Source organism: Lygodium microphyllum, chromosome 2 (genome assembly GCF_053477565.2).
Source record: "Lygodium microphyllum isolate KBCC chromosome 2, Lygodium_microphyllum_v1.1.10, whole genome shotgun sequence".
In the NCBI taxonomy this organism is placed as follows: Eukaryota; Viridiplantae; Streptophyta; class Polypodiopsida; order Schizaeales; family Lygodiaceae; genus Lygodium; species Lygodium microphyllum.
Window position 1 is genome coordinate 183987631 of NC_141136.1, and position 26769 is coordinate 184014399.

Below are 26769 nucleotides of genomic sequence, written 5' to 3' on the forward strand. Positions count from 1 at the left end.
AGCATGGCCAAAGGTCACTCTTAAGAGATGAGAGAGTACCCCAATTGTACTTTGAACAACTTAATAAGCAAGATATTGTTCTTGTAGTTTGAGTTCTCATCTCCCTTTGTTCTCATCTTTTCATGCTACAACTCTTATATTCCAACAAAATCAATGCTCTGATACCAGTTGAAGGCAGAAGCCCAAGTGAGAGCATGAGGAAGCGGAAGCAATGGAGGAGTGAGCTATGGTGGCACGATAGCTGAGGGGGGAGAGAGAGAGAGAGAGAGAGAGAGAGAGAGAGAGAGAGAGAGAGAGAGAGAGAGAGAGAGAGAGAGAGAGAGAGAGAGAGAGAGAGTGTGTGTGTGTGTGTGTGTGTGTGTGTGTGTGTGTGTGTGTGTGTGTGTGTGTGTGTGTGTGTGTGTGAAAATGTGGGAACTCTAACAGTCACAATGTGTGATCGGCCTTCCCTTATTCAAATGTCACTGAAGGAATAAAGAATGAAATGATACTAATGGGTACCCACCACCAACAGTGTACAAACGTGTGGGTGCTATCAATATAGCAATGCACAGATGACATATGCACAAGTGCCTTTACCCCCAATACCCTTGTGCCCAGAGTTGGCTATGGAGTAGGTGTATTTAGAGGAGGCTAGGCTCTAGTACTATGTGAGAATATTTATGATAATCTATATGAAAGGTTGCCACAATGAAAAGAGTCGATATTTGATCAAAGTAAAAAAATTCAACTTACATAAGAGAGGGTACCATTGAATAGACAAATAATACAAATTTGGACCCCCAAGGGGTAGCCACAATCACCTTTCCACCCCTCTACTTAGGGGGGATGCACCCTTATATTCACTCCACCTCTTGTAGCACAAGAGCATCAATGGGATCTAACCCCTTGCTAAAATCAATCATAACCTAATACCTTGAACCAAGCTTTTAGACTAAGTTCTTAATGATCAATACAAATCTAGCTGTGCTATTCTACCCTTGGATTCTCAACAACAAAAATATGAGTGCATGCATTTCAATCATTGTTACTACATTCTTACAAAATAGGTTTTTTGCAAGCATTCATGAATATCCAAAATCCTTGAATTTGCATATAGCTAGGAAAATACAAAAACAATTAAAATGATCAACCTGCAAATGATCAAAAACTACATTTCCAGACTAGCCATTTATAAAAGGTCATGTGATATTATCTTTTGATTATCCACTTAGCTACCTATATCTATGTTTTTTTAATCCTCCACAAAATGATGCAAGGATGCAAAGCCACTTTACAAATATGTGCAAGTCATAAGGTGAACACATGGAGAATGTCGTTGATCTTTTCTGGCACTTGATGTATGTGTGCTATCATATCTTGTTGCATAAATCGTATTGTTTTTCTTTTTCATAATGTTTTATCTTGTGTAGTCTAATTCTATGGTTTCATCACTTTGTTTATATATGTTGTTATAGGTGTTTGTTGGTACAAAATTTATTAAGGATGTGCATTTACTATGCCATTTTCACTTGTCTCATATTACATGGCTTTGAGTGTTTCCATGATGGGTTTTGGTGCCACTCATTAGTTTTGTCACGGTGATTTCATTCAATAAATTGATTCAAATTGGATATGTGACACTAAGACTTGCCACAATATTGTGTCAAGATTGTGGGAGAGAAGGAAGGAGTCTCACTTGTAGCTTTCTTGCTTGCACAATGGGGGAATACACACAAAGGTGGAGGCTAAAAACTATTTTCCTCTTCTTAGTTGTGTAAGCCAAAAGAACTCTAGTACAAAGAAATAGGAGAACCCTATATGTGGGTCTCAAACCAAACTCAACTAACTAAGGTGGCATACTAACTGAGCCACGAACTAGAGTAGATAAGGGTAGCTGTCATCTAGCTATTATTCATGGGCAGTGTACCAACCGCATCTGCAGCTAACAAGTCGGTGACATAAATGCACAACGGTCACCCTGGCATATCACGAGTGGAGCTCGATATCTCAACACTCCCCCTCGAGTTCAACCCCAATTCCTGCACACCAAGCAGGTCTCTGAACTTGCGCAGCTTCTCTCCGCCCAATGCCTTCGTAAATATGTCAGCTACCTGATCCTCTGTACTGACATAAACTAGATCAATAAGACCCAGTAAAACCCTCTCCCGCATATAGTGATAATGCACCTCAATGTGCTTTGTTCTAGCATGATAGACTGGGTTATTTGCCAAGTGTATACTGCTCATGTTGTCACAATAAATGACAACTGGCCCATCTGTAGGCTGATGCATATCATAAAGTAGCTTATGCAACCAAGCAACCTCACATGCAGCCATTGCAGCACCCCTGTACTCAGCCTCTGTGCTCGACAAGGCAACTATAGGCTGTTTCTTGCTACTCCAAGTGACTGAAGCACTCCCAAAAGAGAACACATATCCACTGGTAGATCGTCTATTAGAAAGACTACAAGCCCAATCAGCATCAGTGTATCCATGAAACTGTATCTGAACCCCAGTCTCATAAAATAGTCCATACTGCAATTTTTTTCACATACCTGAGTACGTCTAGCCGCATCCAAATGCGGTTTCCTTGGAGCCTGCATAAACTGACTTACCAATCCAACAGCATAGCTCAAATCTGGCCTGGTAATAGTCATATAAATCAAACTTCCTACTGTGCGCCTGTACATAATAGGGTCTTCCAGAAGCTCACCTGCATCTGCGCTCAGCTTCACATTCTGCTCCAAAGGAACTGAAATAGGCTTACAGCCTGTCATCCCATATTTGGACAGCATGTCCAATCCATACTGCCTCTGCAAGAGCCATATCCCACTTGGTGATCTAATCACCTCAATGCCCAAGAAATAACGCAGCTCTCCCAAATCCTTCATCTCAAACTTCTGCTTCAATAGCATTTTCACATGAAGGATATCTTCATCACTGTCACCTGTCATAATCAAATCATCAACATAAATGACAAGTAGCATAATACCTTTCTCTGTTTTTCTCACATAAAGTGAGAAATCTTCCTTGGAAATCTGAAAGCCAATAGTGACAAGATACTGTCCTATCTTGTCAGACCATGCTCTAGGTGCTTGCTTCAAGCCATACCAGGCTTTCTTCAACCTGCAAACAAACTCAGGATGAACAACATGCACATAACCTAGTGGCTGCTCCATATATACCTCTTCTTGCAAATCACGATGCAAGAAGGCATTCTTTACATCCATATGATGTAAAGATCATTCCTTTGATGCAACCATAGCAATGATTGCTCTTATAGTTGCCATCCTTGCAACCGGACTGAATGTTTCTTCATAATCAATGCCATATGTTTGTGCATACCCCTTGACTACTAATCTTGCCTTGTATATGTTCACAGAACCATTTGCATTGTGCTTCACCTTATAAACCCACTTACAACCAATTGCATTCTTATCTTTAGGCAAAGGTACCAACTCCCATGTAGCATTTGCTTCCAAGGCATCCATTTCTTCATCGATGGCTTTCTCCCATTTTTCTTTTCCCATGGCTTGCTCAAAAGAAGTGGGTTCTAGTTCATGTATCACTTTGACCGTATAGGCATAGTGAATGGCTGTAAATCCATCATATTTCAGCCTATCCACAGGATACCTAGCTCTGGTAGACTTGCGCAAAGTAGGTTCACTCCCAGGTGCTCTCAAAACATCCATGGTCTTCCTTACTCCAGGTGTAACAATTGAAGGAATACCCAACTCATCATCAATGCTCTGCTCTGAGCCACTGGATTCACCATCCACATAAGAGTGACTTGCATTCACATCAAACATGGGCTGATCTATCTTCTCTTTTCCTTTTCGTGATACCTACATACCACTATCTGCATTGCTTTGAGAAGATTCTCCTGATCTCAATCTGCCTATCCATGGTGAAGAATGTGAACCACTGCTAGAGGACGCTCCAAGTCCACTAATATCTTGTGACTGTTGCTGTGAATTCTGTGCAGCATTACCATTTTGTGCATCTACATTATCAATCACATTTACTAGTTTATACCATCTACTCATCTCATCAAAAACAACATCTCTGCTCACTGTAAACTTACGAGTAGAAGGGTTATAGCATCATACCCTTTTTGCTGCAGAGAGTAACCAATAAAGATGCACTTCTCAGCTTTTGGATCCAACTTGGATCTCAACTCATATGGCACATGAACATAGGCTATGCAACCAAAAATTTTCAAATGAGAAATATCTGGTTTCCTACCAGTATACCTCTCCTCTGGAGTCATCCCATGTATTGCTGCAGTGGGAGTCCTGTTCATTATGTAGACTGTTGTAGCAACTGCCTCAGCCCAATAAAAATCTGGCAGGTCTTTTTCATTGAGCATGGCACGAGATACCTCTCCAATATGCATGTTTTTCCTTTCTGCAATTCTATTTTGTTGTGGAGTATGACTGCATGAATATTGCTGCTTTATGCCATGCTCCTGCAGGAACCTTGCAAACTCATTTGAGAGGTACTCTCCCCCTCCATCTGACCTTAGGTATTTTATTTGCAGGCCTGTTTCTTTTTCAACCATAGCTTTAAGAGTTTTGAAATGCCCAAAAACTTCACTTTTCTTTTTCATAAAATACACCCAAATTTTTCTGCTATAGTCATCAATAAAAGTGACAAAATAATGATAGCCTCCAAGAGATGCAACTTTAGTAGTCCACAGATCAGAGTGGATTAATTCCAATGGCTTCTTACTCTCTTGAACATGTCTAGGAAATGGTTTCCTTGCCTGTTTTTCAAACTGACAGGCTTCACATACCTTACGCATTTCTGCAACATTGAATTTAGGCAATCCTGCAACAATATTTTGGGCTTGCATTGATTTAAGTCGTTGTACATTAACATGACCAATGCGTTTATGCCAGATATCAATATCTACAACTACACCGGTCCCATGTGCAAACATTGCTGCACTCAATTCAGGCATGTCTGCATCCAACGTAAACATTCTGCCCTTCTTCTTTTCTTTTGCTATCAAGCGACCTTTATTTTTCATATCCTCAACAAAGCATCCATGAGAATTAAATCTGACCTATAAGCCCTGCTCAACCATTTGACCAACAGAAACCAAGTTCTTGGTGATATTCGGGACATGAAATACATCCAACATGTATTTCTTTTTCCCATCCTGCATAGACAAATGAATTTTTCCAATCTGCACAATAGGATGTGTAATATCATTACCAGTCTCCACAAATCCTGGTTTTTCCATTTTCCTTGCATCATGCATCCATTCTGTATGACATGTCATGTGGTTTGATGCACTTGAGTCAACATACCACACATAGTTGCTTTCTTCTACACTTGTCACAGAATTGGTCATGTGCTGTACCATAAACAAATGCTCATTTCTGTCATTACCCTGTCTACGAGACGATGCATAATTCCCTTGTTGCAATTTTCCATTCATGATGTCATTCTGCTTTTTATAGCAGTCTTTAGCCATATGACCCATTTTACCACAGTAGTAGCATTCAACATTGCTGTTTGCATTTTGGCCTCTTTGCCATCCACCACGACCTCTTTGGCTCCCCCTGCCTCTAGAGTTACCACGTCCTCCTTCATAGGGCTGGTTTTCTTGAGTTTGCTGCATATTCTGATTCTACCACGGCCTCTAGATCGGCCTCCTCTACCTCTGCCTCTACCTCTTCCAGCATTTGAGTAGAAGACAACTTCTTTTGAAGTTCCTCCTGAAGAAGATGCACCACCATTTCTCTGCTCCTCAGAAATTAGAAGAGCAATCAACTCCTCAAAATCAGGAAATCTTTCACGGACGGAAATGGATATTCAAAACTGTGCATAATCCTTTCCTAGACCATTCAAGGTCACAGAAACTAAATCATCATCTTCCACTGGCGACCCAATGGAAGCAAGTGCATCTGCAATCTTCTTCACCTTCATGTGGTAGTCATCGATGCTCATACTTTCTCTTTGCACATTGTGTAACTCTTGCTTGAGTTGCATTTTCCTGGCTTGCGTATTTGTGCTATACATTTTTGACAAAGTATCCCATGCCTCCTTTGGCGTACTTGCATCTTGAATATGGAAAATCATAGAGTCTGAAATGCTGATAGACAACCAGTACATAACTTTCCTGGCTCTCTCATGCCATGTTTTAAATGCCTGCATTTGCTGTTGATTGGGAACATCAGGAAGAACTGGTTCTTCTTCATTTCTTGCAACGAATTCCCGATATCCTTTTCCCATAAGGAAATTCGTCATTCTGAACTTCCATGCTTGGAAGTTGTTCTTGTCAAGCTTTTCAGTGACAATCTGTGAAAGAGAATCAGACGCCATTACAGAACACTGCAAAAAATTATGTCGCTACAAAGAACATAGCTTCAACCTCACAAGGGCAAATCTGCAAAACTAACAAAAGTGGTATTTGACCACACAGTCACTTCCTAGTGACGATTTTGCATCAACAGGCAACAAGGATGATTCTGTAACTCCCAATGTCCCTGCGCAGAGGCATACGATGCAATTTCTACAATAACTTTTCACCGACCTGTAGAACAGTGGTTGCACAGCATAAAACAAGGCCTTTTCCTGAGTGCGTGCAGAAAACTTCCGCCTCCAAAACAGGCCCCGAAATGGCCTCAAATCAAAAAAACAGAGCAACCATGGGCTAAAGCCCCACCCGCAGCATATACTGCCCTCTTGCTACACCGCGAAGGGCGTCTCAATCTGAGACAAAGCACTCTTGCACTTTCCAGCTGTGCTACCTACAGAGACTTGCTCCCTAAACAGAAAAATGAAAGCAACACTAGTCTTCTTACCAGAACACCGCGAACTTGGTTTGCTTTCTTGAGCTCCTTACCACAAACAAGGCTCTGATACCATGTCAAGATTGTGGGAGAGAAGGAAGGAGTCTCACTTGTAGCTTTCTTGCTTGCACAATGGGGGAATACACACAAAGGTGGAGGCTAAAAACTATTTTCCTCTTCTTAGTTGTGTAAGCCAAAAGAACTCTAGTATAAAGAAATAGGAGAACCCTATATGTGGGTCTCAAACCAAACTCAACTAACTAAGGTGGCATACAAACTGAGCCACGAACTAGAGTAGATAAGGATAGCTGTCATCTAGATATTATTCATGGGCGGTGTACCAACCGCATCTGCAGCTAACAAGTCGGTGACATAAATGCACAACGGTCACCCTAGCATATCACGAGTGGAGCTCGATATCTCAACATATTGCACCTTTATCCTTCTCCCTTAACTTTGGAATCCCTACCACAATATTGCATCTTTTTACTTCTCCATTGAGACTTTGGGACCCCTCCTAAACTAGTAAGAGGTACAAAACTATGTATTTGTATGATAGAGACATATGTTTATCATAAATACTCAGGAAACTATAGAACTAGGAAATAGGAAATCTCAACTTGGCAACATAAATACCAATGATTACTATTAAGAAATGTGAAGGGAGTACAGTGTGACTAGATCCAATCGGCTATTTTAACCCCAAAAACCACAAATAACATTTGATATAGCTTAAACTATGTCCAAATATCCTCAAGGCAAGATTTTTAAGTCATATCAAAACAAAGAAGTGTTATGTGAAGCATGAATATGAATAGAATACAAAATTATGGTCCATGTAGATGATCATCCTCAACTCCAATTTGAAACATTGTTCATAGAATAAAGCAAGTAGCACAAGGAAGAGATGTAGCAAACATGCCATCCACATTCTCCTTAGAAATTACTCCATACCATGATTAATCATAGAGAATTCATAACTCTAGTAGAGGGTATAATCGACACTGTCATGCTACAGTCCTTGCATGGAAGATGAATATATTGGCGGTATCCAAGGTAATCAACTAGTAACAAGGATCTTAGTAGCATAAACATGTGCGGAACCAAGTAGATTACTTGACCAAGTATTCTCATAATTAGTTTTGCATGTTACAAGGCATCTATTTCAATCAAGGAGAGGAAATGAGACTAAGTCAACTACTTGAACACTTTGCTTGTATGCTTTGACAAAATATTCAATGCCTCTAGACTTGATAACTTCCTATTTTGTTAAGATATAACGTGCAATAAAATCAAACACAATAATGACTTATAGTCTAAATCACTATGAAGACTTAAATAGTGACCACAAGCATATCATGCAAGAAGGAAAATAAACAACATCCTCTTGCATGAGAGGAGCACCAAAGTGGAAACCCTATTTATGGGTTATTCAATACAAAGTAGCACCCACCTCAAAGGATGAATCAAGAGGCTAGTCCTCCTAGTGTGCCTTATCATACATATCAACTTTTTTTATTGGATTAGGGGTGTCTAGCTAGAACTTAGACTTAGGTTGTCGCATTCGACTGCTTTAGTAAACCAAAAGCATGAAATTTCACTGAAATGGACAAAGTAAGTGTTCAACTTCAATCATATCTAATCATATTTAACCAATAACCAAAGTTAATGGCCATATAAGCATATGTATAGGCGAGATGACATGATTTACACCAGACAGATCTTTTACTCTATTACAGTAGAGACCAAAGCTATATGAGATTTGGAATATATTTTTTGTATAAAGCTCAAGGGCTTGTAACATGCCTAGAATGTCTACCCAAAACCATGTTCTTATAGATTGTTAAAGGGCTTTTCCTTACATCATGGACATGCAACTTAGGTCCATCACTTGCAAGTCTTCAACTCGATGATTTTCTAACTATATTAACCTCCTAATGTGCCACTGACTCCCTTGTTGGTTGGAAGGACCCCTTGGAGGAAAGAGGCACCACTGCCTTATTCTCTTGTGTAGCCTTCAAACTCGTTTACATTCAATGACTCTAATTATACACTTTGACTTGTCTTCTCAATGGAAATAAGACCACCTTCTTAAAAACAACTTATTTGGAAGTATTCAAGTCTTCAACTCGATGATTTTCTAACTATATTAACCTCCTAATGCGCCACTGACTCCCTTGTTGGTTGTAAGGACCCCTTGGAGGAAAGAGGCACCACTGCCTTATTCTCTTGTGTAGCCTTCAAACTCGTTTACATTCAATGACTCTAATTATACACTTTGACTTGTCTTCTCAATGGAAATAAGACCACCTTCTTAAAAACAACTTATTTGGAAGTATTATTATCCTAGATCTTGGAAGGCTTGACTTCAAGTTACCTTGGGCATGAGTAGAGGCCATAGTACAACATACCCTAGGCATGACATAGTACAACATACCATGGGTAGGCACACTATTCACAACATAGCTTCTGGATACCACAATATGAGGTGCCCTTGCACTAGTAAATATTAAATCCACAGTTGCGATCGACTCCTTCATATTTTGAACACATTGCACAACCCATCATCATATGATTGAAGCTCAAACTAATTATTTTGATTGCTTATAGTGCTTTTATGTGCGTTTTTATCCTTCTTAAGTTACTAAATCCAATAATGACTCCAACTCTTGTACTTTTCTAACTACTACACGTACGTTTAACTAAAATGGCATTCATACGTCAAAATTTCTCGTAATTGAGGGTGCTTGTAAGCACATGAATACTATCTTGCATATTCCTATTTTGCACATCACACTTAGGATATTGATGAATAATTTTGACTAGCTAGCCATCTTAAGTAGTACACAAACATGTATCTTTTTGTGCACACAATTGTTATAACATTTCCTTCATAATACATCTGGGAAGAAGTTAACTCATGGCATGATAGATGCTTTCAAATACTAACCTATTAATCAACATTTCCACAAAGCAAAAGTTATAGGTTGGAATAGAACATTGAAAAAGACTCATGCACATGCTCCATGAAGTATTTAGAGTGTGTGATAAGTAACTTTTAGAAGTGTAGGATCTAAGATTAAGCCCATGACGAAATGCTTGACTTTGCTTGATTCAAGCCTTTAGTTTCCTAAAAGAGGATGACATTTGGTCTCAAATAATCATGGGAAGTTCCCTCTTCAACAAACATATCAAGGTAGAATTATGGTAGAGGCAAGCGTGTGAAGCATCAAGATGCCAAAACTCTTTATACATTAGGAACTTGGCCACTAATCACACTTGACTCAATCGCATAGACCTTTTTTTGCACTTGTGGGGGGTTATTCACAACTTTCTTTCTTTCTTTTTGTTTGATGAGTCTTAGTTTAAAAAATAGTGCATATTATCATTCTACATATATAAGCAATAGTGGAATCTCCACTAATATAGCTGCAATTAATGAAGGAAGTCACTACTTTAAAATGATGTCCTAATGATGATGAAGGGGTATTGCCAAATTGAGACTTAGAATTCAAAAGAAAACAATATTCAAGAATGTGAAAGAGATTAATTTTGAGATTTTGGGCCTAGATGTGACCTCCAACAATAAGCATTCTTTAAAGGATATGGCAACCTTTTGCAATATTAAGGGTTTTTTTTTTTTAATTTTGGCTACAAGGGCTCGCTCACTTTGTTGACTTTGTCGATCATTTGACTTTGTGTAAATAGGACTTGTGCATTGCTAAGGGGTTCTTAAAACAAGTTTTCAAACAACAAATAAATACTCTATTGAATAACCATTCAAGTTTGACAAAGAAGGTAGTGGGAAGAGGGATTATCGCACTTCTACCAAGCCTAAGGGCATGTTCATATGCAAGCAAACGTGCAACATGCTTGAACTATGTTAGATGTCAAAGCATGTAAGAGTTGCACTAGCAAGGCTTGGTAGGTCTACCACCATTCCAAAAACAAAGGAGACACTTTGATTCTCTTTGGGCCAACATTGAAGATCAATAAATTTTATTGCTTGAATTCATTTTCATTCAGAGCATCATTTCAAAGATGCAAAGGTGATCGTGCAAGAATAAGGGCACCCCTTGAAGGATCTAACACTTAGAGCCCCATTACACAAACAAAATGCAACCTTTGGTTGCCAACAGATTATTCGAATTGAGCTTGTGCAGAACACAACTTAACTAGGAGTACAAGCTTGAGGAGTTAGATAGGAAAGGTACTCGATCCACTATTAATGATTATGGTACAAATGGTTGTCAACGTTATGGCGAGCTTACAATTATGCAAAGGTGTTTGCACACACATTAAATGTTTATATGGTTGGGAACTTGGATGTGAAATAACATTTATATTTTAAGATTTAGGATCCTCCTTTTGTGGGTTTCTTTAGTTATTTTCCCTTTCATTTACTATTGCACTGGTCTTACATGCAGGGGTCATGCCCATTTAATACAATAGCATATAGAGGTTGTATTTTCTATTCGTATTTACCTTAGTAATACTTTTCTTACTTGCTTGTAAAATTTATACATTTCAAAAGGATCAAAGTCCTTGTTCAAGTGGCATTCATGACTTGCATGTCATGTTTTAGCCAACCTTTTGGCTCTTGCTTTTATGTGTTAACTGGTCATAAAATGCTCATTTTGTTGTTTGCAAGTGCTTGATTATTATGCACATCCAATTGTTGTAAAGCCTTTGTTCGTATGCCACAAGGTTTAACCTTCATTTTGGAAGGTTGAACTCAGACCAACTCAAGCGACCTTTGGCATCGATATCCCTTCTCATTGGTTGGTCAACAAGACTTGTTTGATGGCTTAGGTTGTTAGATTGGAATGGAGGCCGAAGATGGAAGAAAAGTTCTTTTTAACAATTGGCACGAGTATTACATGGCTTCTAGGTTTAAGTCTAATAGGAAATCCTCAAAGCTAATCGGCTCTATGATATGCTGAGGTACCAATTTCCGCGCCCCTGGATGGCACTTCACACGACTCCGCTATAACACAAACTCCGCTATAACACAACAACATGACTAAAGAACGTGTGACACAACTCTTTCACACTAGCAGCGTTTAAATGCTCGAATTGTGCCACATGGGAATGTAGAGAGCATGACAACTTACAAGGTTTTTAAGGGGAAAGAAAAAAGTCCACGTCAGCAGGCGAACCAAGAAAGTCCAGCCAGCGTGGCATCCATCCCTTGGGGCCTGCGACAGTTGAAATTGCCGGGGGGGGGTGGGGGGGCCTTGCATTTTCTCTTTTCTGATTAATTAATTAATTAATTAATTAATTAGACGGCGTTGAAAAACAAGAAGCACTTAAATTTTACAATCCTCGTTTTGAAAAGGGATTTTAGTGCAAATCGTTTTTCTTTTTTCTTTTTTTCCTTTTTTTTTTTGGCGCTTTCAAGAAAGTTCCATCCGTTTTTCCTTCTTTTAAAAAAAATTAAATTAAAATTTCGGAGACAGGATCGTAATGCGTACCGACTTACTACCCACCAAAGAGGCGATAAGTCCAACGGGAAATAATGCTAGAATATTTTAAAAAGCCCATTTGAAAATATGTGCCGCATTTATTAATCGAAGCGAACAGGTCTGAAATGACACGATTCAGAAAAAGAGAAATATAAGAAAAGAAGAAATCCGGGGCATTTTCTTCTTTTTCTTGGATTTTGTGTGAAAGCTTGTTCCATAAGTAAATAAATATATTTATTTATTTATGTATGTGTATAAGCTTTGAAAAGAAGAAAGAGAAGGCTCATCACGGCATTATTCTATCAACAAATATTTTAGCCCGTGAGTGGACAATTGTGTTGTCGGAAGCTCTAATAGAGGCAATCGTCTAAGAGGCCTTTCACACACACGCACTAAGTTTGAAGGACACACCCCCTTTAACCGTAGCTATAATGCACACATTCTTACCACACACATGCAGCCAGCAGACTATTGCGCAGCCTTGCACGCTTTTTGCGCAATTTTGACAAAGTTTACAATTGTAGGCTCTCTCGCCCAACAGAAATGGAAACTTCATCAAAACTTTTGGCGCCAATGTCCAAATTGTTCCGGTCATATACAAAAGAGGCCTTGCGTGAAAGGCTTCTCCTAAGAGCTTTGCTCATGGGAGCTACAAACTTGCACGCACCTTGAAATATTTCATCACACACGCTTATATAATGGTTGGTCGTCTCACTCACATGTCACGTGCTTGATTGCTAAGCCTCATGTTCGGTTGTTGCCAAAAAGGTCATAATACTTCCACGCAATTAAAAATTAGTTGGTTAGTTCGAAAGTTAGTTAGTTAATTAATAAGTTAGTAAGGTTACTAACTAAAGTAAAAACTAACTAACATTAATAACTAACAATTTTTATTTAATTAAACATATAAAAAATCGAGGGTCATAATCCGACATTTTTCCTAGATTGACAAGGATTGTAGCCACTCTTCACGGAAGTTACAACATGAACGAGAGCTATGAGCCATATTAATCACTAGTGTTAATGTGTATAGTATGGATGGTCCAAAAATATTAGATTTTTTAGTAAAACTAGCATATTTTAAATATTACTTATTGTAAATATCTTAAAAAGATATGAAAATTTCTAGAACTTAATGTTATGTAAAAAAAAAAAAGCAAGTGATTTTTTAGCAAGTTTTATATTACTACGCTAATAGTACCCACCACTGCACATTGTAGGTGGTAGGTGCCCGTCACCATTACTTTATTCTTTATTCTTTTAGTGACAGTTTGAATAAAGGAAGGCCCAATCACACATTGTGACTGTTGGAGTTCCCATTTTGTGTCTCTCTCTTTCTTGCTCTTGGTCTCCCGCCATAGCTCTTCCAAGCAAGCTTCGATCCTTCTCACCTTTCAACTAGTATTTGAGCATGGTTGCTTGAGCATTCGAGCTTTGTCTGTGACTCCTTTAGCTTCCTATCAATTACCTACACTCATTGGGTCTCCTTCCCGGCAACCATAGCCGACTCTCTCGAGCTCCGGTCACTCCCCAACTTCTAGAGCACCTACCCAGCCCATTTGTGCACCCTCAAGGCATTCCTTTAGAGGTATTGAAGCATTCTTTTGAGTGTTTATTTTAGTTTGCAGTGTACAATAGGAAGGGACTACAAAAAAAAATCTTTTTTTACTTCAGCCCTTCCTTGGCACTTTTTGGTAGCCTCATTCGGGCACTATACACTTGGTTTATGCTTGGCATTTGATCCCGAGCCTTGGCATTGAGCATTGATGTTATTTACTTCAGGTTTGGGACTGTTATACACAGTTTACAAGTGGTCCACATTATTGCTGCATTAGCATTTTAGGTTTGGATCACTTTGGCATTGGCATTTGATGCTTGGTTGGGCCCCGAATGCTAGGGGAATGTATGCCTATGATGTGAGATGCTTTTGGGGCTGAATTTGCTCAGTCATTGACTATTTTACATAGTCCACATGTAGCCCAAAACAAGGCAACCCCCTGTCATTACACTTCATACTTATGCTACATGGTTATTTGATGCCCGATTATGCCCGATTGGTCCCTCTAGTGGTCCTCGAATGTTTGAGGAATGTATGCCTATTGATTGGCCATCATTTGGAGTTGATTTAGTGGCTCGAAATACTCAGTTTTACACAGTAAATCACTGTTGTACACTCTGGGACTAAAGCTTATTTAATCACTTTATGCTTTGCCTACTAGTCACACAAGTGCTTGCTGGGTGTTTCATATGACTATTGGGATGCAAATCAAGGTTGGCAAATGATTTGGATGGTTTCGGTATGTAATTTGAGCCTTGTTTGAGCTCCGTATTGGTTGGAATTTAGTTGACATTGGTCTACACTAGCATGCTTTGTGACGGAGGTTATACCTATGGTCTATGTATGACTCGTTGGTATATGCTTGATGCTTATGTTACCTACACATGCTAGTTACATTGTTTGGACTTGAATGCTATTGGAACTTTATTTGGGCATGACTTTGGATCTTCTGGAGCTTATTTTGTTTTGCTTTGGCTCGTCACAGAGATTGATTGGGATTGTCTTCATGACATTGTATACTATCATTGGATAGTTGACCACTCATATGCTCTGGATGTCTTACTGATGTATGATCTTGGATACTTTGTCATTGGTGCTCTTATATGCTTTGTTTGAGCTTATTTGCATGACACTTACATCTTTTGTGAGTAGCAGTGCAGGTTATGCATATTGAGCTTTTGGATACTTGAGACTGGGATCTCCTCATGGATGATGTATGTTTGATATATATTGGTCCGTGTAGATGTACTTGGGCTGATTCGACTTTGTATTCACTGAGTAGACACCGGCTTGTGTCAGTGGTATGTATGTATTGCCTTGTTGATTGGGGGGTGTACTGACTTTACTAACATACTTTGTTTGACATGCTTGGGTGTTTACTCATGTCAGTTTGAGTATTACATGCTTGTTGATACCCGCTTGATGCTGGTTTTGCATTGACAATTAGTGATTGACATTGAATATTGGGTTTTGCCTACTGTCAACTCTCATTGTACACTGTTGTCATAAATTACAAGCATATATCTTCTGACTGTGATGTATTTTTCATGTTGAATCATCCTTGTTTTATGTACTTTTGATGGCACTTAGTGGGGAGCATAATTAAATACTTGTTTCTTACTATTTTGCCTTGGTTTTGGTGGTTTTTTGGTCATTTTCTATAATTTACAGCAAGCAGTTTTGAACAGTCTGCACTGTTTCAGTTTGCAGTATGGTATCTTCTTCCACTGACAACAAGCAATTTTGAACTATCTGCACTATTTCAACTTGCAGCATGGCATCTTCTTCCACTGACAGTATTATCTTCAACATCACTAAGCTTGATGGTATGAATTATGCCTGTTGAAAGAGCCAAGTTTGGCAGGTATTGGTGTAAAAATTGATGATAAAGCCACTAAGGATGCATGGCGAGTAGCCTGAAACTATGACTGATGAACGAATGAGATAAGCTTGATGAGTTATGCAAGTCCACCCTCATCTTGTCTCTCACTGAACAGGTCCATTACAATGTGGTTAAGGAAGCACATAGTGCTTGGCAGCTTTGGGATAAAATCAAGAATCTCTATGATAAGAAAAGTCTAGCAAGTCAGATGTATTGTTGGCTGAAGCAACTTATCGACCTACACATGAAGGAGAATATGATGATGTCTGCTCATTTGAGCCAGTTCCATGCTATTCTCAAGAACTTGACTTCGTAGGGTATTACCTTCAATGATGAGGTTACTCCATTGTTTTTGCTTGGGACTCTGAGTGAGCCATGGGATGTATTCCGCACTGCCTTATTGTGCTCCTGCTACTATTTTGAACTTGCCTGATGTAGAGAGTGCTCTTCTACAAGAAGAGATCAATAATAAGAACTTGGATGCCTCTTGTGTGTCGCACGCTTTGATTGTTAGAGGCAGAGATGGTAAGAATGACCGTGGGTGTGGACGTGGTAGAGACTCACAGAAGTCTAGGTCTAAGAAGTCACATGGTAAGTCACACAGCAAGTCTCGTGGAAGAAATGCTAATGTGACATATCATCATTGCGGCAAGAAGGGTAATATACGTCCACTGTGTCATGAGTTGCGCAATGAGAAGCGCAAAGATAAGGGGAAAGACAAAGTACATGAAAAGTCCTCTAATCGCAGTATGGCACCTGTGAAATCTAGTGTAAAAATAGAGTAGATAAATGTCATGCAGATTGATGACTCCGATGGGGAGTACATGCTTACAGTTAGTTCTTGTGATGCTACACCGTTGATCGAGGTTCACTCTATCTATGCGTAGTGCTGGCTTTTGGATTATGGTGCTTCATTTCATGTTACACCTTGTCGTGAGTGGTTCCACTCCTATCGCAATGTTTGTGGCTCAATTCGCTTGGGTAATGGCAAGTCACTTGCTATTGTTGGCATTGGGGATGTATAATTGTAGTTCTCTATTGGCAGTACTTTTTTATTACATGATTTACGTTATGTACTTGTGCTTGCACGCGGTCTTATGTTTTCAGGGCAGCTTGATGATGCTGGGTTTCATGTATCTTTTGGGGATTCTGCTTGGAAGATCACCTATGTTAGACTTGTGCTTGCTAGAGGTGCCAATGCTGGTAGCCTCTATCCTCTTGTAGTTGATGGATCCTCTATTAATTATGTTTTGTCATTGGGCTCCATCCCACATGTATCTCTTTGGCATGCCTGTTTGGGCCATATGTCCTTGAAGGGAATGAAAATGCTTTTTGGTTTGCAGCACTTACTGCCCCCTTTGATTATGTATGTTTTGATTCATGTGAGCATTGTCTTTATGGCAAACAGACTAGGAATACGCACAAGAAGTTTGGTAGGATACACATGAGTGAGCCCTTGGCATTGGTACATTCGGATATCTGTGGGCCCATGCCCTGTCAGTCTATGGGTGGTACAAAGTATTTCGTGACGTTTATTGACGATTTTTCATGTAAAGTCTGGGCTTATCCCATTAAGCTTAAATCAGATGTCTTGGCTGTGTTTCAAATATGGCTTGCATTGGTTTGAGAACTAGACTGGGCATAAGCTGAAATGCCTTAGGACTGATAATGGGAGAAAATATGTGTCACGTGTCTTTGAGCAACTATGTGATCAGAGGGGTATTAAGTGTCAGCTGACCGCCCCCTATACCTCACCCCGTAATGGTTTGGCTAAGCGGATGATTAGAACCATCCAGGAGCGTGTACACAGTATTATGCTTAGCCATGCAAGCCTACCACATAGCTTTTGGGCTGAGGCAGTCAATACAGCTGTGCATAACATAAATAGATCACCTTGCAGTGGTTTGGATTTGCAGGTTGCAAAAGAGATATAGACTGGGAAACCTCCGTCTTATGTGCATCTATGTGTCTTTGGATGTGAGGCATTCTGCCATGTGCCCAAGGACAAGTGTAGTAAGATGGATCCTAAGAGTGTCAAATGCATTTTCATTGGCTATGGAGATGCAGGAGAGATGGGTTACTGTCAATGGGATCCGCAGGTGCGGAAAGTCATACATAGCCATGATGTAGTTTTCCATGAAGACAATATGCATAAGCAGCTTGAGAAGGTGGTAGAGATATGCAGGGTTATATTCTAGGAGAAGCCACGTGCTCCTACACAGCTAGTGGGACAACCTATAGTAACAGTTGGTAAACCTGGGTAGGGTGTTGGACAGGCAACAAAGCCTGTAGTGAGACAGTCTACTAGAGATAGATGTCCGCCTGATAGATTTAAACCCTCGATGCATTATGTCATGGTTACAAATGTAGGAGAGCCTCTCACCTATGATGAGGCTATGCGCAGATAACAGTCACTCCTGGGAGAGGGCTATGCAGTCTGAGATAGACTTCCTGTACAAGAATGTGACTTGGGATTTGGTTGCATTGCCTAAGGGCAAGAAGACTTTGCCATGCAAATGGGTGTACAAGCTGAAAAGTACCCATGGAAACCCCAAGCTGGCTTATAAGGCAAGACTTATTACTAAGGGTTTTAAATAGGAGCATGGAGTTGACTTTGATGAAGTCTTTTCTTGTATGGTAAAGATGACCACCCTATGCTTGATTTTGGCCTTAGTCACGTAGCTTGACTTGGATATGTATCAGATGGATATCAAGACTGTATTCTTGCATGGGGATTTGCATGATGAGCATACATGGAGCAACCTAAGGGCTTTGCAAAACCTAGTAAGGAGCACCTAGTGTGCGAGTTGAAGAAAAGTCTTTATGGCTTGAAGCAAGCACCTAGGGAGTGGTATCATAAGTTTGATACCTTTATGCAGTCACATGGCTACAATAGGAGTGCTATGGATCCGTGTCTTTACACGAAGAAAGCCCGTAAAGGCTCATTACTTATTTTAGTACTTTATGTGGATGATATGCTGATAGCAGGGAAAACTCATAATGAGCTTGATGCTCTTAAATCTTAGCTGAAGAAGAGCTTTGAGATGAAGGATTTGGGCCAGGCCTCTCACATTCTTCGTATGCGCATTAAGCGGAACAAGCATCAGGGACTACTCTACCTCTCACAGAGGGAGTACATTCATAAAGTCCTCGAGTGTTTTCACATGCAGGACATAAAGCCTATTGGCTATTCATTACCTTCTTATGTAAAGGTCTCACAAGCCGATTGTCCGCAGACAGATGAGTGGAGGGACGAGATGGCCAAGATCCCTTATGTATAAGATGTGGGCAGTTTGATGTATGCCATGATAGCCACTCATCTAGATATATGGCTACACCTGGAAAGAAGTATTTGGATGCCATGAAGGGTATCATGAGTTACTTGAAGAGCACAACATATATGTGTATTTGCTATGGCAGCTAGGATACAAGAGTTGTGGGGTACATAGACTTTGATTATGTAGGATATGCAGATAGTAGAAATAGTAGAAAGTCCACGTTTGGCAATGTATTCACCTATGTTGGAAGTGTTATCTCTCTTGGATGTCCAGGGTTCAAAAGTGTATAACTTTATCTATCACACTGAGGCCGAGTTTGTTGCAGCCACTGAGGCTTGCAAAGAGGCCATATGGTTGGGCCATTTGGTTCATGACCTTGGGACTGATGTTATACCTACACTACAATCGAGTTCTATGAGTGCTATTCAGCTAGCCAAGAATCTGGTCTTCCGTGCGAAGACAAAACACATTGAGGTGAGGTATCACTTCATACGTGGGGTCGTGGAGGACAAGTCTGTTGACCTTGTCAAGATCTCCACTGACGAAAATCCTATAGATCTACTCATGAAAAGCCTCACTACTAAGCTCTTTGCCTTCCTCAGGAGATTGATGGGCATTGGATGAGATGACATTTTTCCTCACTCTATTGTATATGTGTACATTGTACTGTCTTTTTCTTTTTCTTTTTCTTTTCACTCCTCATTGGGGCAGATTCGCCTTTAAGTGGGAGGTTGTTGGAGGTAAAGGCGCCTCTATCTAGCCACCCATGTATTACTACAATGACAGTATCCGCCATTGCATAATGCAGGTGGTGGGCACTTGTCACCATCACTTTATTCTTTATTCTTTTAGTGACAGTTTGAATAAAGGAAGGCTCAGTCACACATTGTGACTGTTGGAGATCCCATTTTGTGTCTCTCTCTTTCTTGCTCTTGCTCTCCCGCCATAGCTCTTCCAAGCAAGCTTTGATCCTTCTCACCTTTCACATGGGAGTGCTGAGTAGCATCGCTTAGATTCGTCTCTTGATGGACCGTTAAAAACGTGCCTAGACAGCCAATAGGTGGGCATGTTACAAAGACGTGGTGCCCAAATGCCAGTCCACCCCAAAGGCAGAGAAACAAATGTGTGGAGCCCTCACAAGCAAGCTTTGATCCTTCTCACCTTTCACATGGGAGTGCTGAGCAGCATCGCTTAGGTTCGTCTCTTGATGGACCGCTAAAAACGTGCCTAGACAGCCAATAGGTGGGCATGTTACAAAGACTTGGTGCCCAAATGCCAGTCCACCCCAAAGGCAGAGAAACAAATGTGTGGAGCCCTCACAAAATCAATGAGGAAAATGATAATTTCTACATGTCAACACCACGCTTTGTTGACCTGTTGCATCAAACCCAACAACACAATGCCTAAAGGAATTATGAGCTATAACCACATCCATGCTTGCCAAATGTTAGATGAACACATACTTAACACACACACATGTACAACTCAATGAAAATGTAGAAATGTTCCCTTGATAATGGTATCCCAATCAAATGTAAAACTTGCAATCCTAGTCAACGATCAACTTTCAAATCACTCACGTCCAAATGGGCAATATGAAGGTTACATGGTGCACTCCCCATTAGTGAAAGAAACGGGTGTCTAAACTAGGCTTACATATGCTCAGTATAGGAAGTAAAGGTCAGTACATTGATATAGTACCATAGCTTAGAAGTACTTATACCCAACAACAAAAAGGAGAACATGGTTTGGCACCATAACTTGCATACATCCTTGTTGCTTTGGAAGCACATCAATTAGCTTCCACATTAAATGAAGTATTGCAAAAAGACTCTGATGAAAGCAAAAGATAATGCCTACGAGGCAAAGTAGATGTCATATGTGAGACTTTTTAACTAAGAGTTTAGCTTACAAAATATCCTAATGTGGTTGATGCATTTAGGAACTTGAGATGTCTTTTTTGGTTGACGTTGCCCTTTAGGGCATATGCTTATACAATGGTCTGGTGACAAAGTGGTGTACATTCCAAAAAAATTACCCACTGTAACCTTCAGTTGAAATGTGTGGATATCTTGCTTTTCAAGAAAGAAGAGTTTAGGAACTTGAGATGTCTTTTTTTGTTGACGTTGAGCTTTAGGGCATATGCTTATACAATGGTCTGGTGATAAAGTGGTGTACATTTCAAAAAAATTACCCACTATTAACTTCAGTTGAAATGTGTGGATATCTTGCTTTTCAAGAAAGAAGAGTTTATTTTCAAAAATTAAAGAAAGAGGATGCTCTCTCTCTCTCTCTCTCTCTCTCTCTCTCTCTCTCTCTCTCTCTCTCTCTCACATAAAAAAGGGGCAATGTTCTTGCATGTGATAGTGCACCCTTGTTAATCACATGACTAATTATTTTTTTATATTTTTTTGCTAATGGCAAAGTGCTAACGTTTCCTTCCAAGACTTAGAGAGTGCTAAACCCATGTTGAGGCTAGTGTTCCATAATGACATACACAAGTTTTCTTTTTGAGTCCCACATGGTAAGATGTTCACTTCTTTTACAAGTAGCTTTTATTTGCTCTCTACTTGGTGTTAGACAAAACTATAATTTCACCGGTAGTTAGATCGGCCAACCAATCCTACATAAAAGTTGCGAGAACATCTCTTTACTTTTTACCTAGCGCATGTTTGCATGCAAACATCATCTTAATTTATAGGATAATTAGGGACATACTTCATGTAACCAATGACAAACTCATGTGACCCTCCATGTTATGGGGTATGTCATAAACTAGTTCAAATCAAATGTTGAGTGCAAGTAACTTGACCTTGGTAACTAATGGCCTTGTTTCTTTTTTCCTACTTTTTTCAACTAGGTACAATCAAAAGTTTGATTATGCCTTCCTTTTGCTTGCATAAAGGAGAAAGGATTCTTGTGGAAAATTTTGACTAAGTGATAGACTAAAGTGTAGGCCAACTCAGGATTGACATTCCGGATTTAGCTTTCGAACTAGATAAGATCATGTGTGTTATCGACATTGTCATGATCCTATATGCCGAAAAGAGTATGCATAGTTGCTGCAATGGGTTAAGGGATAGGTGCAATTGCAAAATCAACTAAAGGTCGGTCACACACCTGTGTAGGTGCAATTGCAAAAGTGGAGTTGAGCATCAACAAGGGTTTATGAAAATATGGGTTTTCAAATGAGTCTTCTCTCTAAAGTGTCAGGAGGAGGAATGCCTTTTGTAGAATGCATAATTTTAAGTAAATCTCTACAAATATGAAGGGAAAATGCATTCACATATTTTTAATGCCTCGGCAATGTAAGATGAGAATGACTTCATCAATAGGGTGTACCCCAAGCGGTTTTGAGTGGGCAAGTGTGTACATGGGTGTGTGAGTTCAAATCTCGGGTACATCCCTTGAGGTATCTTTTCAAAGTTCATGTAAAAGAGGATGAGAAAGACATATGTGATGATTCAGAGGAATTATTCCTTGAATCTTGGTACTATGACGCACTATACACACACACATGCCTACGAAAAGGGTATATTCCTTCAACAATCGAGAGCTCCAAATGCAAGACCTTCATGAAGCCCATCAAGATACCTTCATTGTTGTGAACTCCCATAAGAGGTCTTGCAGTTGGCAGTTGGCAGCAACCACTTAGATGAGGTACCCAAATGCATTGTGTGAAATGGCCCTTTCGAGAGCGTGTGAATGCATCCTAAGAATTTTTGCTGCTGCTAAAAGAGCCGCCAAACACAGAGGAGGGGGGTTTCCCTTTTTGTCGCTCTCTTGCCAAATGTGGGGACGTTTTGTGCATTGTCTTGTTTTTTTGTTCCTTTCCTCTTCTTCTATTTTCCATTTTATGCCATTGGGATGGGATGGGATACAAAAATGTGCAGTATATGCGATAGCACGTGATTCGAATTTGCGGAAACATGTAGCAAGCAAGAGCGCATTATTATTATTTTTAAAATAAAGAAATACTTAAAAAAGAAAAATAAAAAAGTTTTTTTCCCCTTCTTTTCAGCATCATCATCATCATCATCTTCCTTCTCACCATCTTCTTCTCTCCCCCTCTTCCTATTTCTCTTTTTTCCTGTGTCTGCCTTCTCCGAGCTCTCAGAATTGCTCTTTCTGCAGCAATGATCGTGAAGCAGAGAGCCTACTGGAGCTTGTGATGCCATAGCCGCCTATCTGTGCCTCTCTCTCCCCCCCGCCCTTTTCTATGCTGCCTTAAACTTCATCACAAGGTGAGCTCATCAACCAGCTCCTCACGTCCCCCATCTTTCCCAAAGAAGAAAAAACAACTGAACTGCCGTTGTAGCCTTGTCTTCTGTGCTTGCTTTCTTTGCTAAAATGGCTCCCCCGAGCTTCCATTTTCTGCTAAATTCGGCGGGCTCCGACGCCGATCTTCTTCTTCTTGGGAGCTTGATTGCGTGAGGAAAAGATTAGCATTCTGCGCCTTCGATGCCGCAACGCGTGCGGCATACGCACTTGAGAGACACACAGGAGGCTGCCGGAGAAGAACTCAAGCTCTCATGGCGTAGGAGGATCTTTGCCTTGACAAGAGGTTGGCTGGCAAGCCTCAGGCAAAGCAGGATTCCCTCCCATTCTCACGCATAGTCGCAAAGCCCCCTTCCTAAAGGGCTTATGGACGTGACGGAACAGATGATCTTTCATGAATTAAGCTCGCTTCCACTCAGCTGAGCCTTTGCCAGGGTTTGCAAGGGCAGAGGTTCTTACTGCTCGTTGGCGGAGAAGAAGATGGCCATGCCTGGCCCTTTGTAGGGTTTTCCTGGCCAGTCATTGGATTTGATAGTGTTGTATGGACAGCAAAGATTCGATGGGCCTTCCTTCCCCAGGACCTGCAGGAGTGACGTCAGGCTCTGGATCGCTCAATGGGATGCACCAGAGGAACTCAGAGGCCTCTCCCCTGGCGGCCAGCTGCACGCCCGCTGTCCCCGCCCCTGCCACAGCGGGGCCTCCTGCCCGTCCTCAACCGCCCATCTCTGACGCCGCACGGGCCATTGCAGCTCCCATAGTCACCACAATCTCTTCCGTGCCGCCCCATCTCACCACCCCGCCTTCGTTCACGGCTGACATTTCAACCGTCATTCTGCCACACTCGGCTCCTGCTGGGACTGTTGGAATCAGCTTTGGAGGGTCAGAGCCGGTTAAGAAGAAGAGGGGAAGGCCGAGAAAGTATGGCCCTCATGGCAGTATTGCCCTCTCTGTAGCTCCTCTGTCATCTATACCTAGTCCCATGTCACCAGCGTCACAAAAGCGGGCTAGGGGAAGGCCACCAGGCTCAGGCAAGAACCAACAATTAGCAGCACTAGGTAGGCAGATGCTGGTACCGATTCTGAAATTTTCACAGACACAGCCATTTTTTCCCCCTCTGTCAAATAAATTTGCACATGTCCACTGATTAGTGTACGTCCGTTTTTATACTTGCTAGGAGAACTAATGGCAGGTTCTGCTGGTGCTGGCTTCACTCCGCATGCCATAACAGTTGCTGCTGGGGAGGTAACTTCGAGTCTGATGCCCGTAGTCTTCTTTTACTGAATTGCACAATAGAGATCTGATGTTATCAAAGTTTAATGGTATGTCATCTCAGCCATGTATGTTCTTTGTGTCGGTGCGAGAGTCCTGATTCATCACACATGGAGGCACCAGTCGTAGTTGGATTGTTGGCTGGGCTCAATGGTCCTTTTGTTGGCTTCGGAGTGACACTAGATTGTGCTACAATAGCAAACGGTGCACATTAATAGACAATATCGGACTCACAATAAAAGAGAATCTCAATGGCCGTGCTTCAGAAAGAGCATGTGGAAAACATATGCTTCTTTCAAAATTTCAATGTTGTTCACATATTCTTGCAAGCCCTTAGGGTGAGAAACTGGTTAAAAGTGAGCAGGAAAGGGTCTCTGATGTTTGTTTGTCATTGTTGTTATCTTAACTGCAGAAGCAAGGTGCCGATGAAAGTTGAAGTGCTCTATGCTGTGTGGTTGGGTTGTCAATAGTTGGTTACAGCTAACATCCTGAGCTCTTTGGAATAAATGCAGGATGTAGCTGCCAGAATCATGTCATTCTCTCAACAAGGACCCCGAGGAATCTGTATCCTTTCTGCAAATGGAGCTATTTCAAATGTTACACTTCGGCAACCGGCCATCTCTGGTGGCACTGTTACCTACGAGGTTGAAACTTTAGGACAGTTTTGGTTTCCTTACATTTTTGGTTTATCACTGGTCTATGTTTTGTAGGATTTCCTTTGTCTGGCTTCTTCCAATCCATTATTAGCTGTCTTCAGACAAGTTGCTGCATGGGCTAACAGGGCCAGTATATTGTCTAGTTACTTGATGTCAAAGTCTGGTAGATTGAATTTAGAATTGAGTAGCAAAAGGTCTTGGAATGGATTGCTAGGTGAACATTTCTCTGACCTTATTGTCACGGCTTGTTGTTGGAGGGATGTTCACTAGTTTTGATTTTGACTTGCCAGGGCCGTTTTGAGATCCTTTCTCTTTCTGGATCTTTCCTTGTGACTGATAATGGAGGCACTCGCAGTAGAACTGGGGGCCTCAGTGTCTCGTTAGCTGGTCCCGATGGAAGAGTAGTGGGGGGTGGAGTTGCTGGAATGTTAATGGCAGCTAGTCCAGTACAGGTGAAATTTTTGGCACACTTTGTGGATCAGGTATTTGAAGCTTTAGTGCCATTTGAGTCTGAAATCATCTTTGTGTTTCCAGGTAGTTGTTGGCAGCTTTATGTACCATACTCGAAAAATACTACCCAAGCCTGCAAAAATAGAAGTGCATACCGGCTTCTCAAAGCTATTCACTGCTGGCACTCCAAACCTTGGAAATTCAGTTCCAGAAACATCGCTAAATGAAATGGCTGATGTCAAACCTGCAGTGTCTGAAAGTCCACCACTAAATCAGAGCACAGGGGCTGCAGCTAGTAGTAATGCGGAATCTCCACCAGGCCAGGTGATTCTTGTTTAGTCATTTTGTATCCTGTCTAACAGTGCCAGAATGTCAGACACTGATACGGAGTTGCTTTGTCTTCAGGAGGACGACTGATTTGGTGTTGGTTCGCCATCCTGCTGCTATGAAGTTCTTTTAGATCCACTTGTCTGTGGAAAACTTTACATTTACCTAGAGTTGTGTAAAATTGAGCACAACCTGAGGCGTTTTGTGCAGGCTCCTTTTTGCTAAGAGGATCCCTGTATGAAGGGAAAAGAAACAAGCTTTGTAGTTTAGAGTTAAATTGAAATGATGAGTAGTTCACCACTGATGTGTCTGAGTTTCCCTTTGTAAAAAACGATGCCTGGTTTTCACGTGGGAACTGTGTGCATCAAAGGTTCTGTTTCATCCAACCACAAGCTTTCCTTCATACTTGGGATGAGGTTGTGATGATCAGGGGATGTGTGATTCTACAGTGAGCAACTTGTTATTCTTTACGCTATATCCAGTAGATACAGATTCTCTGCTTAGCCTCTAAGTGTTTGCACTTAAAAGTGATGAATATTTCAAAACACCAATGTTTCTACAGGCATGTTTGATTTTCTCTGCTCATACGACCAAGGCAAAATCTGTGAATTCATAAGGACATGGAGCCTTGCCTGTTCCAGATAATCAAGGAAAATCAGGATGCTTTTGAAGTGAAGTATGAAATATTTTAGCCTCCAGCTTGAGCAGTTCAGGATTAGTATCCTCCCCAAACACGTACCAGTAAAACTGCACACCCTGGTCAGCCACCCATAACATGATGAATGCAAATCTGACAAGGAAGCTGGAGGTAATGTGAATGCA

The 26769-nt window shown here is 40.8% G+C and overlaps 1 protein-coding gene across 1 annotated transcript; it reads left to right on the top strand.

Moving 5' to 3' along the window:
* Positions 1–23015: 23015 nt before the first annotated feature.
* Positions 23016–26458, top strand: LOC148040691 (AT-hook motif nuclear-localized protein 1-like). The gene is made up of 6 exons (XM_087661123.1): positions 23016–24300; positions 24420–24487; positions 25027–25158; positions 25461–25622; positions 25705–25944; positions 26026–26458. Exons 1-6 carry the CDS (start codon positions 23787–23789, stop codon positions 26035–26037), a joined length of 1128 nt encoding a protein of 375 aa, XP_087517249.1. The 5' UTR covers positions 23016–23786; the 3' UTR covers positions 26038–26458.
* Positions 26459–26769: the final 311 nt, after the last annotated feature.

What these genes read in the sequence shown, in the direction of transcription:
- LOC148040691 (XM_087661123.1), top strand. Translation starts at nt 23,787, where the DNA reads ATGGACAGCAAAGATTCGATGGGCCTTCCTTCCCCAGGACCTGCAGGA. An exon ending in CCAACAATTAGCAGCACTAG is followed by an intron (nt 24,301 to 24,419) that starts GTAGGCAGATGC and finishes TATACTTGCTAG; the next exon opens with GAGAACTAATGGCAGGTTCT. An exon ending in TAACAGTTGCTGCTGGGGAG is followed by an intron (nt 24,488 to 25,026) that starts GTAACTTCGAGT and finishes GAATAAATGCAG; the next exon opens with GATGTAGCTGCCAGAATCAT.